General features: G+C 38.2%; 1 protein-coding gene across 10 annotated transcripts; it reads left to right on the top strand.

Moving 5' to 3' along the window:
* The first annotated feature begins 302 nt into the window (after positions 1-302).
* Znf570 (zinc finger protein 570) lies at positions 303-12,974 on the top strand. Of its 10 annotated transcripts, XM_087191269.1 has the most exons (6): positions 352-550; positions 1,158-1,369; positions 2,596-2,674; positions 7,668-7,794; positions 8,245-8,340; positions 10,355-12,974. In XM_087191269.1, the coding sequence occupies exons 3-6, from the start codon at positions 2,672-2,674 to the stop codon at positions 11,710-11,712; spliced, it is 1,584 nt and encodes a 527-aa protein (XP_087047395.1). In that variant the 5' UTR covers positions 352-550; positions 1,158-1,369; positions 2,596-2,671; the 3' UTR covers positions 11,713-12,974. The 10 variants fall into 10 exon arrangements, with proteins under 10 accessions (XP_012932886.1, XP_012932890.1, XP_087047396.1 ...); XM_013077432.3 differs by lacking the exon at positions 2,596-2,674 and having other exon boundaries at positions 303-490; positions 1,286-1,369; XM_013077436.3 differs by lacking the exon at positions 2,596-2,674 and having other exon boundaries at positions 318-550; positions 1,286-1,369.
* The last annotated feature ends 2,735 nt before the right edge of the window (positions 12,975-15,709 follow it).

The raw sequence follows: 15,709 nt of genomic DNA, 5'->3' as shown, positions 1-15,709 counted from the left end.
GGCTAAACCCAAGGCTCTAAATTCTCTGCCCAGGTTGCTAAAGGGAGGTGGCTGAGCACTTGTGCCTGTGCCTTTCAATTCTAGATCGTTTAGTGTGACACTGCGTTCAGTTCCGCAGACCACCTAGTTAGAGTCGAAAGGAATCAGCACTTTTGAGCTTTTCTTTGGAAATCCAAATGGAGCCCACCTTCAGAGAGCCCAGTGTGGAAAGAGTGGACTAAGGGATAAGGACAGGAGCTGCGCCTGCGCAGTCGGACGTCGCTGAGCTTCGGCCTTTTGGGCCGGGACTACATTTCCCAGCGGTCCCTGCGGGAGCTGGGCCGCCGGCCCCTTTGTGTCCTCCGGGTGCGTAGGCAGCCGGAGCTCATCTTTCCGGCCCCCAGTAAAGGTGGTTTTCCTCTAACTCAGGGTAGCCACTAAGGCCTGAGTGGAGGAGTTTCCTTGAGCCTCCGGAGAGGGAGCAGGATCTTCCCGCAGTTCGATTCTGCTGGTGAGGGCTGGGCTGTGGATCTCCTGGCCACTCGTACCCAGTCCCTCTGTGGCTATCTGGGTGAGATACGGGTTGGTACCGTACAGGGTGATTCTGTCACCTGATGTGCGTGTCCACATCTTATCTGTGTGACTGTGGGTGCTAGTGAGTCGATGTTTGGTAGCGCAGAGGGTGAGCCTGAGTGGGCCGGGAGTGGGTGGGTATTCTCCGACAACCGTTGTGCTGGTACCTGCGGCCTCTTTGTGACCATAGTGTGGAGGCCGTTGGTTGTGATACTGTTTCAGATTTGAGGGTGAGGGTGGTGTCTGTTTGAGATTATTTTTACACATGGCTTTTAAGGGTAGCGTGTGTTAAGACGATGGTTGATACTAGTTTTTAAAACGGGGTATGTGAAGGGACTTAGATTTATGACACCTATTTATGACACATTTTTAAGTTAGCCAAGTGATGTCAGTGTGCCACCAAGGTTTGGAATCACTGATCTATTGTAAAGAAAGACTGGAATCGATCAGACCTTTATTTGATCTTGGTGCTGTTATCTATTAGCTGTGTATCTTTATGTAAGTGATCACATTCCTCAGAGTCTTTATAAAACTTGAAAACCTACTTTAAAAAAATAAATTGGTAAATGAGCTGGGCATGGATTAAATTGTATGATAATTCCTAGGTCTCCATTCTGCTCTCTCTATTGGAGGGAAGGGGGCAACAGGAAGAAAGAGGAGCCTAAAAAGTAACCTGATAATTCAGGAAGCTGCAAGGAAAGCGTAGTTTCTCATATTCTCTTCCCCATCTCAGTCATCTGAGGTCATTGCTATTTCTCAAGAGAAGAGCCCAGAAGAAGAAAGAATGGCTGTTGGACTTCTTAAAACCATGTACCAGGTGAGTTGGTGTTTTCTCTTTCCTGAAATATATTACTGCTTTTCAAAACAAGCAGACATCAACTTTTCTTTTGCTGAAACTTTTCTCTGTCAATCATGTCATTTCTCAAATCTCCCCACTGAGATTCCTGTCTGATTCAGGATGAAAGAATGGCTTGCAAGGGCCCTTATAATCGGGTCCCTGAATATCTCTATGGACCTCATCTAATTTCTCTCACCCTGTGTGAAACTCATTCAGTCAGTTCATATTGGCTTCCTTGTAATGAATTAAATAATTTTTTTTTGGTACTGGAAATTGAACCCAGGGCCTTCACATGGAGCTACATCCCTACCTCTTTTTATTATTTTTTATTTTGAGACAGGGTCTTGCTAAGTCACTAAATTCCCCAGGCGGGGCTTGAACTTGTGATTCTGCTGCCTCGGCCTCCCAAAGTGCTGGGATTACAGGAGTACACCAGTACACCTGGCTGAATTTAATATATTCTTAATGTATGGTCTTACACTTGCTGTTCACTCTTCCTGACATACTATTCCCTCGGATACAATACAAAGCATCCTTTTCGTTCTGTTCACTGCCCAAACATTATTCATGCATTCAACAAAATTTACTAGGGACTAGTTAACATTGGGTTGTGTTACCACAGGGTTTAGTCTTGGTACTATTCCTTAATCTGTCTATATTCACTACTTTGGTGATCTCTTCTTGACTTATGGGTGGACATGCTATCTGTATACCAACAAGTACCCAGACAGTGCTCCTGAACTTGACTTTTATATCTGTGTAATCAGCATCTCCATATCTTAAATGCAAATGTCTTTCAAATTAAATAAAATGAGCCATTAGAAGTGTGGAAGTATAAGAGTGACATGATTGGATTGTTCTTTTACTGGGATCACAACAGCTATTGAAAATAAACAGAATGGAACAAGGATAGAAATAGAGAAACCAACCACTAGCTCTTACATTTCTCTCTCAGTTGCTCAAGCTAAAGATCTCCCACTAGGTTGGGGGTTTTTTTGTCCCATCTTCAAAATATATCCAGAATCAGACTATTTTTATCTACCACCACTATTCTGTACTGAACCATCATTTCTCATTTGGATTACTACTGTACTCTCCTAATTTGTCTGTCTACCTCCACTCTTGCCCTCTTTTAGTCTAGTCTCAAGAAAGTAGCCAAAATGATTCTGTTAACACAAGTCATATGGTTTCATTCTTTGGTACAGGAATGGAGGATGGACAGAAATAATAGACAACAAAGACAATTCAAATAATTTAACTGTAAGGGTAGGAGAGAAATGGATGGTAAGTGAAGGAAAAAGTGTGGTTGTCAAGAAAGGTGGCCACTATAATTTGGATCTTGAATGTCTCCTAAAGGCCTACATGGTGAACACTTGATCCACAGTCAGTGGCAATTGTGGGAGGTGGTGGAACCTTCTGGGGGACATTGGGACCCCAGCATCTTCCTGTTTCTCTTTTCATCCTGGTTGTCATGAAGTGAGCAATTCTCTGTTACGCAGCCCTACCATTATGTACTATGCCACCACAGGCCCTCCCAGGCCCCAAAACAAATGTGCCAAGCAAACATGGTCTAAAACCAAAGTTTTACACTTCATAAGCTGATTATCTCAGGTATTTTGTCACAGTGACAGAAAACTGACTAATATCGTGGGTATATGTCCCTTGGCTGATAGTAAAGATTCTGTAGAAAGAGGAAGAAGATGATGATGAAGAGAGAGGAGGGAATTGATAAAACAGTGCTTGAGTAAGTGAGAAGATCTGAGAGGTCAGCCTTTGCTCAGAAAGTGAGCTGTTCGTTTATAATAATAGAGGCAAGTTAGAGAAGATAGGCAAAGATGGAGATAGATGTATAGATGTTGTGGTGGGAGTTTGTAGAAATTCTTTTCAAATGACTTTTTTTTAGTGAAACAGCTCAGGGTAATATGAGAGTAAGGATAGAGGAGGTGGTATTGAAGATTTGAAGACAGTGGAATATATTAAGTGGTCATTTAGAAGAGTAAGGGAATGCATGTTGTAAGAAAATTTGTGATTGAAATAGCATTTTGGCCTACTTGAGGTGAGTAATGAGAAATTTTGATTAGGGCTGGACATGTAGGTCAGTGGTACAACACTTGCCTAGCACATATAAGGCTCTAGGTTCCATTCCGAGATAGATAGATAGATAGAGAGAGAGAGAGAAAGAAAGTGAGAAGAAAAGAGACTAGCATAGGTGGTGTGATTGTCTCCAGCTCTGCAAGATGCAGGCACAGAATAAGCTGAGATAGCCGGGGATTTAGCTCAGTGGTTCCACTGCTTTCCTCATAAGTGCGAGGTCCCAAGTTTGATCCCCAGTACTGAAGAAAAAAAAAATAAAAGAATAAGCTGAAACATGGAGTTTAATCACAGGAGTACACTTAAGTGACAGAAGAGCAAGGAAGTTGAGGGCATATGCAGGGAGTAATTATTACTAATAGTTGTGCTAGGAAATGAGAGAATGTAGGGGAAAGGAACATGACAGTGGTAAGATCAATGAACTGTAAGTTCTGGTGGGGTCAAAGAATTATCCCTATTGGGGTGTCAGAGTTGAAATATAGGAGGGGAAGTCTGAGTGTGCTAATTAAGATTATGGAGGCTTTGGGACTTATTCAGAATAACAACGTCTGGATCATGCTGTGGAAGTGTGGAAGACAAGATTGTTGTTGGTGAGGGGAGATGGTCAGAGGACTGACAGACCAAGTTAGGGATATTGAAGTGGCCAAAGATTATGATAAGAACAATGGCCTATATGTCCATCAACAGGTGAATGGATAAAGACAATGTGATATTTATACACAATAGAATACTATTCTGCCATAAAGGATAAATTTTTGAGTCATTTGTAGGAAATGGATGCACCTTGAGACCATAAGTGAAATAAATCAGACATGCAAATTTAAATATCAAATGGCTTCTGTTATATAAGAAACCAAAATATTAATAAAGAGTAAAATAAAAGATACATGATAGGAAATAGGAAGATAAATCTTTTTTTTTGTTTTTTGTTTTTTTGGTACCAGGGATTGAACTGAAGACCTTGTGCTTATGCGGCAGGTGCTGGAACCACTGAGCTAAATCCCTGCCACCCCCCCCCCCCCGATAAATCTTTTTTTTTAATGGGAAGGGGTACAAGAGATGGAAGGAGAGGGTAGGAAGAGAAGTGAAGGGGATGAAAAAAGAATTGAGATGCATTATATACATATACCAACTCTTTAAGAGGAATTCATCATTATGTACTATAAACATGTACTAATAAAATTTTTTTTAAAACATCATTGGAGAGATAGCCAGAGGCTGAAGTATTCAAGGGATGATAGAATTGGTATCTACCAGGAATTGGTAGATAACTAAAATAAGGAGGGATAGTAATTGATATACTTGATTTCATGAGATTTAAAACTAAGTGTCTTTTGGGGAGGAGGAAGGAGAAAATACTCTGGGTACAGGAGGAGCAGAGAGGTCACCTGCTTCACCTCCAGGTGCTGTGATACATGGAATGTGGGAAATACATTGATGTATTTGGTGTGAGACAAAGGATGTCACATGACAGGGCATCAGGTGAAGCCATGTTTCTTAGCTGGAAGCCATGTTTCTGTAAGTGCAAATGGTGAAGGGAACTGTCGCTTTACTTCAGACTATTTTGATGATAGTTATGAATGGATTTTGAAACCAAGTACAGTTGTCTTTCAGTATCCCTCCAGGACTGGTTCCAGGACCCCTGCCAACACCAAAATCCAAATATGTGCAAGTCCTTTATATAAAATGGTATGCTATTTCTGTGTAACGTACCCATATTCTCCTGTATACTTTAAATCATCTACTACTTATAATACTTAATAAAAGGTAAATGCTATGTAAATAACTGTAATCCTGTATTGTTTAGGGAGTAGTGACAAGAAAAGAAATGTCCATATATTTCCAGTAGCGACACAATTTTTCCCCAAATATTTTGATCATAGTTGATTGAATCTGCAAATGCAGAATCTGCAAATATGGAGGTTCTGAATAAATTTGTTTTCGCAGTACTGAGCATTGAACCCAGGACCTTCACACTGAATCATATCCCCAGACCTTTTCATTTTTTATTTTAAGACAGGGTTTTGCCCAGGCTGGGCTCAAACTTGTGATCCTTCTGCCTCAGCCTCCCAGAGTGCTGGGATTACAGGAGTACACTATCACTTCTGGCTAGAGGGCTAACTATACTATCATTCCTTCTTAGGAGTCAAATATTTAAAGATTAGAATTTGAGCTCCTTATATTGACATCATGATTGGTTTTGTTGATTGTATAAATTAACTTAAATCAAAGAATCAGTGAAAATGTTTTCATAGTTCATCATACATATTTATACATTTATTATATATATTTATATAAGTTAAGGAAAACATTTGGAGAAGCATACATACCATACCAACCAACTAGACTGTTAGGAGGAACAGAAAGGGAGTAATTCATATATTACTTCATATAATTAAATAAGAAAAAATGTTACTGAATGTTGAAAAACTCTTGAAGACTTTTGTTTCTGTAGAGACAGTTCTTCTTTCTTTATTTCTTCTTCTGTTTGTTTTTTTGTTGTTGGTTTTCTTTTCTTTTTTTGGTATTGAACCCAGGGCTTTTGTACTTAGCTATAAATTTTGAGACAGGGTTGCTCTAAGTTTCTAAGGCTAGGCTCAAACTTTCAGAGCTCCTGCCTTTGCCTCCAAGAGTGTTTGGATTACAGGCAGGTACCACCATGGCTGGCTGAGATAGTTCCTTGAAAGGAGACAAAATTGGGGCTAGACATGTACCTCAGTGGTAAATAGCTTGTGCAGGGTGTTCAAGGCCCTGCCCCAACACCACACACACACACACACACACACACACACACGCACGCACGCACACACACACACAATTATATCAAATGTAAAAAAAAAAAAAAAAGTAGCCGGGGATTTAGCTCAGTGGTTTCGCCGCCTGCTGCGCAAGCGCAAGGACCCGAGTTTGATCCCTGGTACCAAAAAAAAAAGTGCTGGGGATGTAGCTCAGTGGTATACTGCCTGCCTAGCAAGTGCAAGGTACCAAAAAAGAAAAAAAAAATATGTCCCTTAAAAAAGTCATATCTTTTTATTACCTTGACAGATTTGCATCTTTTACGTTTGTAAAAAAAATTAATTAAAAGTACACACATAAAAACATGTTTATTTCATCAGCAAGTAATTATGCGATAAAACTTGGAATCCTGTTGCATCACAGCATAGCTCCAGGTTTTTAATAACCCATCCCCTATAGGCAGAAGCAAAACTCTGAGTAGAATGCCCACTTCTTTACACAAAGATTTAAGAGCTATGCATTAGGAATTGATGATTTGCTCAAGTACCTTCTGGTGTTATTTTTAAATCCACTTTGTCTTAGTCACTTTCTCATCACGGGACAAAATACCCAACACCTGCAACTTAAAGGAGAAGAGGTTTATTATAGTCCATATTTGGCTGGCTCCAAGGTAGGACAGCATGGCAGAAGGGCATGGCAGAAGAAAAGCTGCTCACCTTATGGCCAACAGAAAGCAGAGAGAGAGAAGGGCGGACCTGGGGAAGGAGATATAATCCTTCCCAGGCCCCCCAGTGACCTGCCTCTTCCAACCAGACCCTGCCTCCTAGCACCAAGCTAGCTGTAAGCCCCCATAATCCAGACACCTTCCAAAAGCCTTGTCTATGAGCACAGGAGGTTCTTGGGGGAACATTTAGAAATAGAGCATGACACTCAAATACCTTCTTGAAATTTTCAAACATTCATTCACTCAATTTATTTAGTGAATATTTGAATACCCCATGTGTACCAGATACTGTTTCGTAATTAGGAATATAGCAGTGACCAAAGCAAAAACATTCTGCCTTAATGGAACTTACTTTTTAATGGGGGAAGGAGGACAACAATAAATAACAAAATAAGTGCTATGGAGAAAAATAAAGCAGGGTTAAGAGAATAAGAATTGTGATAGGAGCATTGCTTTTTTTATACACAGTGATTGGGGAAGTACAAGGCCCTGAGAGGAAATATGGTTGGCATATTTTTTGTTGTTGTTGTTTTTTGGTACTGGGCATCGAACTCGGGTCCTTGTGCTTGCGCAGCAGGTGGCGAAACCACTGAGCTAAATCCCTGGCCCTATGGTTGGCATATTTAAGGCTGTAATACCAGAGATAGCTCAGTATGCCTGGAGCAGAGTAAATGAGGTGAGCAGAATAAGGAAAGAGGTTATTTCATTTCATTTATTTCATTTCAGGAGTTAGTGACCTTCGGAGATGTGTCTATAGACTTCTCCCAAGAGGAGTGGGATTGTCTGGATTCTTCTCAAAGGCATTTGTACAGTAATGTGATGTTGGAGAATTATAGGATCTTGGTATCACTGGGTAAGGATTTTTTCCTCTTGCAAAATTGGACTTCTACTCCTAAGGCACCCTTTGTTACCACCATTATGACTTTTTGCTTATCTTTTTCGTATTTGTATTTTTTTGCAGTACTGGGGATTGAACTCAGGACCTTGCACTTGTGAGGCAGGTGCAGTGCCACTGAGCTAAATCCCTGGCCCCCATTATGACTTTTTGGATGGCATTTGCAAAGCTTGGCTCTGTGTCTGCTGCATGTGCCAAACAAATGGTTTAGTATTTGTGGAGTTAGCAGTAGATAGGTTTATTACTGAACTATCCCTAAAGCTTTATTTTCCCTCTCCTTCTAGAACATATCCTTTACACAGTTTTCTTTGACTTACTGTAAGCTACTCTTCCCTGCTGATCAAAGAATTGAATGAGTTCTTGGCTGTCTACAGCATGACCAAATTCTGTTGCTTTTCATATATGCAGGTCTTTGCTTTTCTAAGCCAAGTGTGATATTATTGTTGGAACAAGGAAAAGAGCCATGGATGGTGAAGAGAGAGCTGACAAATGGCTTGGACTCAGGTGAGTGAAGAGGAAATAGGCAGGCAAAAATCTTTGCAGGTGACAGCTCAGCTTGACTCCAAGAAATCACCTCTTCTTTCCTGTTTGTGACATGTTCTCAAACATTCTAGAGCTTGACAGAAATGTGGGGTCTTTTAGGATGCTCTCTGCTCATACTTTGCCCTCTCCTTTCTAATAACTTATTTATCTATTCTCTGAATCCTGTCCTCTCTCAATTTCACAATCCTCTTCTGGTCTTTAAAAACTCTTTTCCTGATTTAATAAACTTTTGAGCCAGCTGTAAATGAAGTACCAGGTTTAAATCTTGCCTGACACTTACATGCAGTGAAACTTTAGGAAAGTCCTCTCTGTGCTTTTGTTTTGTCATTTCTAAAATGAAATAATACTTTTACAGTGCTGTGAGCAGTTCTATCTTATAGTATGAACTAGTATGAATAGCTGTTAGCCACTAGTAGTAGTCGTCGTTGTCGTCGTCGTAGTAGTAGTATATCTCCATCTGCCTCCTTTTTCTCTGAATGGTCAGTTTGTCCATTTATTTCTTTAATCAACATCATCATTATTGAATTTGTACTTTACACAGGGTACTCTCAACACCACTCCCTGGTAACTCTCTCCCCTCCCAGGTGCTAAGGTGTTATGTATATATACACATAATCAAACAATTAATAGACTAGTAGCATAGATACAATATAAGTGTAAAATGGCTTATATGAAGAGCATGCTGAAGAGAAAAAGAAGCAGAGGAGTCTGGGAAACTGGTAAGATGATGACCTTTAACAAAATGGAGTAGGAGCTAGAAAACACTGGGGAGAAGAGAGTAGGTGTTTAGATTTGTAGTATGAGAAGGATTTTCCAATTGACATAAGAAACATTAAGGTGAAAGGAAGAACTAATTTGGTATCATTGTAAACATCTCTATCAACCCTACTTCTCAGGTCATGCCTCCATTGCTTCTACCTAATCTTTTATGTCCTTGTGCAATTTCCTAAGAAAAAATTTTGGTAAAGAAAAGGATATATGATTAGATCATCATTATTAAATAACAGACATAAATATATATTAGCATGTATATGTAGTTCAAAAAATAAAACAAAAATCTGTGTAACTACTTTGGTCAACTCTCACCAGGATTACTATAATAATTTGTCTCCTTTTCTTCTTGCTTTCTACCTTGCAGTATTTTTTATAAAATAGCAACCAGATACTATTTTTCTACTTGAAACACTTTAATTGTCCTCTATCCTTTCACAGAATAAAACCCAAATTCATTGGAAGGCCTATAAAACTTGATTTCATCTCCTACTACTCACTCCTTTGTAACCGCACTGACCTTCTTACTATTTCTGAAACATATTAAACATTGGTCTACTTTTGAGTCTTTTTACAAGCTGTTTCTTTTACCCTTAATACTTTTTTCTAAAAATCTGGGTGCCTAACTTCTTCAGTTCCTTCAAATTTTTGCTCAACTGTTACCTTATTGAGTTTTGCCTTTGACTTCACCAGCACTCCCGACCATGGTTTCCTTTTTCCTTAGCATTTAGTGTATTTTAGTATACAATAAAATTTATACTTGCTTTCTGTCTAAGAAAATAAGGTCCATGAAGCTAAGGACCTTTGTTTTATGGTATTGAAAGCATCTAGAACAGTACCTGGTACTGGTACATGGTAAGTATTTGATCAATAACTATTCTTGAATGATGCAGGTATAAGAACAGAGATTATTTCAGTAACTGTATTATTAAGACAGGTCTAAAATTATAATGGGGGACAACCATATCTATAATACCTTCTTGCCCTGAGATTTTCCTTCTTGATTTTATTATAATTATAATCATTCTTAAAGTTTCTATATGATCTATTTTTAGTTTTTCTTCTTGTATACTTCAGTACTATAAAAGTACCTTGAGGTTTTACTTGCTATTAAATTAACATGCTTAACTTTACAATATACTTTTCCAAATGTACTTTCTGGCGTACAACAGAGGAGACATTTTCTCTTTTTATTATTTTTCAGGTTGGAAATCTATTTGTGATACTGAAGAATTAACTCCAAAGCAGGAACTTTATGAAGAACAATCATCCCAGAAGATAATGGAAAAATTTACAAGCTGTGACCTTAAGTACTACACTTTGAGAAAAGACTGGAAATGCGAGGACAGTTTTGAGAGGCAACCTGGAAATCAAAAGGCATGTTTTAAGGAAGAGACAATGTTTTATACAGAAGCCTTTGTTGAAAAAAGATATCTAGAATATAATAAATCTTGGAAAAGTTTCTGCCAGAACACACTGCTTCATGTACAACAGATAATTCCCAAAGAGGAGAAAGTATATAAACATGACACACATAAGAAAATCTTTAAAGCAAATTTAATGACTATTAAACCCAAAAACGTCTATGCAGAGAAAAGGCTTTTAAAATGTAATGATTGTGAAAAAGTATTCAGCCAGAGCTCATCCCTTACTCTTCATCAAAGAATTCATACTGGAGAGAAACCTTATAAATGTGTAGAATGTGGAAAAGCTTTCAGCCAGAGATCAAACCTTGTTCAGCATCACAGGATTCATACTGGAGAAAAACCCTATGAATGTAAGGAATGTAGGAAAGCCTTCAGTCAGAACGCACATCTAGTTCAACATCTGAGAGTTCATACCGGAGAAAAACCTTATGAATGTAAGGTATGTAGGAAAGCCTTCAGCCAGTTTGCCTACCTTGCTCAACATCAGAGAGTTCATACTGGAGAGAAACCCTATGAATGTATTGAATGTGGGAAAGCATTTAGCAATAGATCATCTATTGCTCAACACCAGCGAGTACATACTGGAGAAAAACCTTATGAATGTAACGTCTGTGGGAAAGCATTCAGCCTTCGTGCATACCTTACTGTACATCACAGAATTCATACTGGAGAAAGACCCTATGAATGTAAAGAATGTGGGAAGACCTTCAGCCAGAATTCACATCTTGCTCAACATCAGAGAATACATACTGGAGAAAAACCTTATAAATGCCAGGAATGTAGGAAGGCCTTCAGCCAGATTGCCTATCTTGCTCAACATCAAAGAGTTCATACTGGAGAGAAACCTTATGAATGTATAAAATGCGGGAAGGCTTTTAGCAATGACTCATCCCTTACTCAACACCAGAGAGTCCATACTGGAGAAAAACCTTATGAATGTAATGTTTGTGGGAAGGCTTTTAGTTACTGTGGATCCCTTGCCCAACATCAGAGAATTCACACTGGAGAAAGACCCTATGAATGTAAAGAATGCAAGAAAACCTTCAGGCAACATGCACATCTTGCTCATCATCAGAGAATTCACATTGGGGAGTCACTCTCACCACCAAATCCAGCCAACCACCAAGTCCTGTAAATCCCATCTCCCAAATATTTCTGAAATTTATGTACTTTTGTCACTCTTTAGTGTTGTCACCTTAAAGCTAAGATTCATCTCACCAAGATCACTATTATAGCTTTCTAACAGGTCTTCCTGTATCCATTTTTCCTACCCTTAAATCCATCTCCCGCAGTGCACCCAAACATCTTTTTAAAGTAAAAAAAAAAAATTAACATATCACTATGTCCAGTTAAAACTTTTTTTGCTTGCTATTATTCTTGGATTAGTATTTACAGCCTTTGAAATTGTCTATGAGGCTCTCCATTATTTAGTTTTACATACCATTCAGCCTTATTTTATTCTAGCCTCCTCTAGGCACTAGACACTTCCCAGGACTAAGACCTTAGATTCTGGAAAATCGTAGCTCTACTATGACATCATGTAACTGAACAACTTCTCTAAACCTCAGGGTTTTAATTCTTAAAATAGAGATAATAAAAGATACTATATTATAAAAATGTGACTAATAAATGAAATAGTGTCTGTTGTAAGTTGATGCATATTACATGAGAAAATTGCATGTAAAGTACATAGTATGTCATCTAGAGCAGATAGTCAATAAATAATATTTCTATTACACTGATTATCTACTACACTCTAGGCATGGTACTACACACTTAGCATATACTCACTCCTCCCAGCTAAAACAAGATGTGTTAGTGGACAAAGTAGACCATCTTCGGGAAACACCAGATCAGAATTGGGAAAATGCAAAGATTTTAGAATATAAGTGAGAGTCTGTACTCGAGTGAATAATCAATATAAACACAGATAGTAGAACTACAATACTTTTACAAAGTTTTTAAAGAGAATGTATTAGAGCAATCAAAATTTTTAAAAATAGGATTCACTAGGAAGAATGCCAACTTATATTTAGATCAAGGAAATCAATGATTACAACTAGAAGGAGAGAAAAAAAAAGAAAAGGAAAAATCCCCAACAAACAGAAATCATAGGTCCCATTAAAAGGCACCAAACCTAGGTACTTACATGGATGCATTCAGGTGATTTTTAAAAACATGTAAATATTATGTATAGAAGAAAATGTGAAGTGTCTTAAGTTTTATCCAGTGGCTACAAAGTTGAAATCAAAAAAGAATTGAGGGGACTGGGGATCTAGCTCAGTGGCACTGCGCCTGCCTCCGAAGCGCAAGGTCCTGAGTTAGATCCCCAGTACCAAAAAAAAAAAAAAAAATTGAAGGAGGAAAACTATAGTAAATACTGAGTAGCTGCTATTTGCTAGACACTGAGTGTGAGGAGATAACAATGAGCAACACAAAAGCCATGTTCTCGTAGAGTTATATTCTAGAGGTGGAAAAAAAATTAACACTTAAATATAAAACCATCAATTTTCTAAATCCAGAAAACTGAAGAATAACAAGAAAGTAAGTTGAGGTATGTAATATAGCCTGTGCTGTAGAGACACAAGACAATGGAGTTGACAGTTCTTCCTAATTCACAAATTCCCTGCAATTTGGCCAAAATTCCTCAATGTACATTTTTGTCCTTTAATTTCATAAGTTGCTCAGAGATTCATCTCTGAAGTGTGAATTCTTAAAAGCAACAAGAGAATTATGGAATCTAATATATTTGTTAAAACTTCTGATGATGGTTGATAAATTAGAGAAAAGGTAGATTTGGGCATATTAGAAAAATTGACTAAAGCACAAGGACCTGAGTTTGATCCCTGGTACCAAAAAAAAAAAAAAAAAAATCGACTATACAACACTAGCAGTAGGGAACATACAAAATAAAATTACAATGAACTATTTCAAAATGACTACATTGGCAAAAGTATCACAGTGTCAATTCCTGGAAAGATGTAGAGCAATGGGAACATTCATACAATGTTATTGGAAGTGGCTATACTTAGAATAATTAGGCAATATCTACTGAAGATGAGGATGTGAGTACTCTGATCCAGCAGTTCCACTTAAACCTCTACAGAGTTGCTCATGTTTCATGGACATGTACATGAAGGTCTATTGCAGCACTGTAAGAATGAAAACTTGGAAGCAATCTAACCATTAGGGTGAATATGTTAGAATGCACATTAAAATGAAAAATTAGAGATACTTCTATCATCATGGATAAGTCTCCAAAATAGTATTACTGAAATTGAACTAGAGAATATTTTGTATGATATAGTTATCTCATTTATATAAAGCTTGAAAATATGCAAATGTATATTATGTGTATTTTCTATGGCTAAATACTATATAGGAAGAAGATAAAGGCATTCATGGAAGTAACCATAAAAACCATAACAGTGGTGATCTCTAGAGGGGAAGAAAAATGAGATTGAGGGATGGATGCAAAGGAAAAATATTTATTTCTTTAAAAAATAAGTAAGGATAGCCATTTCTTCCAATTAGATAAAGCTGATTGTGAGTGTATGGGTGATTCTTATTCTCTGTATCTTCTATTTAAACTATTTCATAATAAAAAAAACTATTTAAATGATGTCTGCTTTGTCACTAAGATCCATAAGTGGCCTGGATATGTTACTGGTGTTCCCATATTTACCATTTTCTTCCCCCAAAAACTCACTTATACTCAATTTTCAGAGGCAACCACTCTTTTTTTTTTTTTTTTTTGGTACTGGGGATTGAACTCTGGTCCTTGTGCTTGTGCAGCAGGCGGCAAAAACCACTGAGCTAAACCCCCTGCCCCGAGGCAACCACTCTTTAACAATTTAGACTTCCTGTTTCAGTGTCTTGAGACTTTATTTATTTGAAACAGGGTTACACTATTAACCCAGGCTGGCCTCAAACTCATGGTGATTCTCCTGCATCATCCTCCTGAGTGATGAGATTATACGCCTGAGGCACCATGTCTGGCTTGAGACTTTTTATACTAAAGGTTTTTATCAACCTACTTAGTTTCTCCATCATCTTAATGTTTACAGGGGCCCATTCTGTATGCACTAGGATTTATTAATTTCCTGTTGGGCATAACTTAAATTTCTAGAACTGTGATGGGCCAAATACTATCCTTTGTGTGTTCAGAAAGGATGTTAAAGGGAGATTTTTTTTTTTTGGTACTGGGGATCGAACTCGGGACCTTGCGCTTGAGAGGCAGGCGCTGGAACCACAGAACTAAATCCCCAGCCCAGAAGATGATTTTTAGAACTGTTATATGATGTTGTAATCATATTAAATTCCTACCAGTACTTACTGGTAGCTACTGTTATATTTTTATAAAATATATTGAGGGAGGGAAGGTGAAATGAAACTGGAGAAAGGAAATACAGTGAGGCTGTTACAATAGAAGCAAGGGGCAGAGACCAAAATTTACTTTAAATAAGTAGGTCCTGGGCCAGGAATTTAGAATTTAGCTCAGTGGTTTTGCCACCTCCCTCGCAAGTGGAAGGACTCGAGTTCAATCCCCGGTACCAAAATATATATATATTTTGGGAGGGGGCAATTCTAAGCAACAGAGACATGGCTGGGGGTATCACAATCTCCAACTTGAAACTATACTACAAAGCTGTTGTGATAAAATCAGCATGGTACTGGCAAAGAAACAGACCTGAGGATCAGTGGAATAGATTAGAAGATGCAGAAACAACTCCAGACATGCTCAGCCACCTCATCTTTGACAAAGGAGCCAACCACCCTCATTGGAGGAAAGATAGCCTATTTAATAAATGGTGTTGGAAAACCTGGATTTCAACCTGCCAAAGATTAAAACTAGACCCATACGTATCACCATGCACTGAACTAAGATCAAAGTGGATTAAAGATATAAATATTAAGACAGAAACACTAAACTTGCTGGAATATAAGTTAGGTAGAACTCTTGAAGATATTGGCATAGGAAAAGACTTCATGAACAAAACCTCAGCAGCATGGGAACTAGAAAGAATCAGCAACTGGGATCTCATCTTATTAAAAAGCTTCTGGATTGCAAAAGAAACCACAAACAGAGCTAATAGACAACCTACAACATGGGAAAAAATTTTTAGCAGCTG

Source organism: Heterocephalus glaber, unplaced genomic scaffold (genome assembly GCF_053883595.1).
Source record: "Heterocephalus glaber isolate CG9 unplaced genomic scaffold, H.glaber_assembly_v1.0 deba00001561, whole genome shotgun sequence".
In the NCBI taxonomy this organism is placed as follows: Eukaryota; Metazoa; Chordata; class Mammalia; order Rodentia; family Bathyergidae; genus Heterocephalus; species Heterocephalus glaber.
The sequence above is the reverse complement of the archived record's forward strand: the minus strand, read 5'-3'. Positions and strand labels throughout refer to the sequence as shown.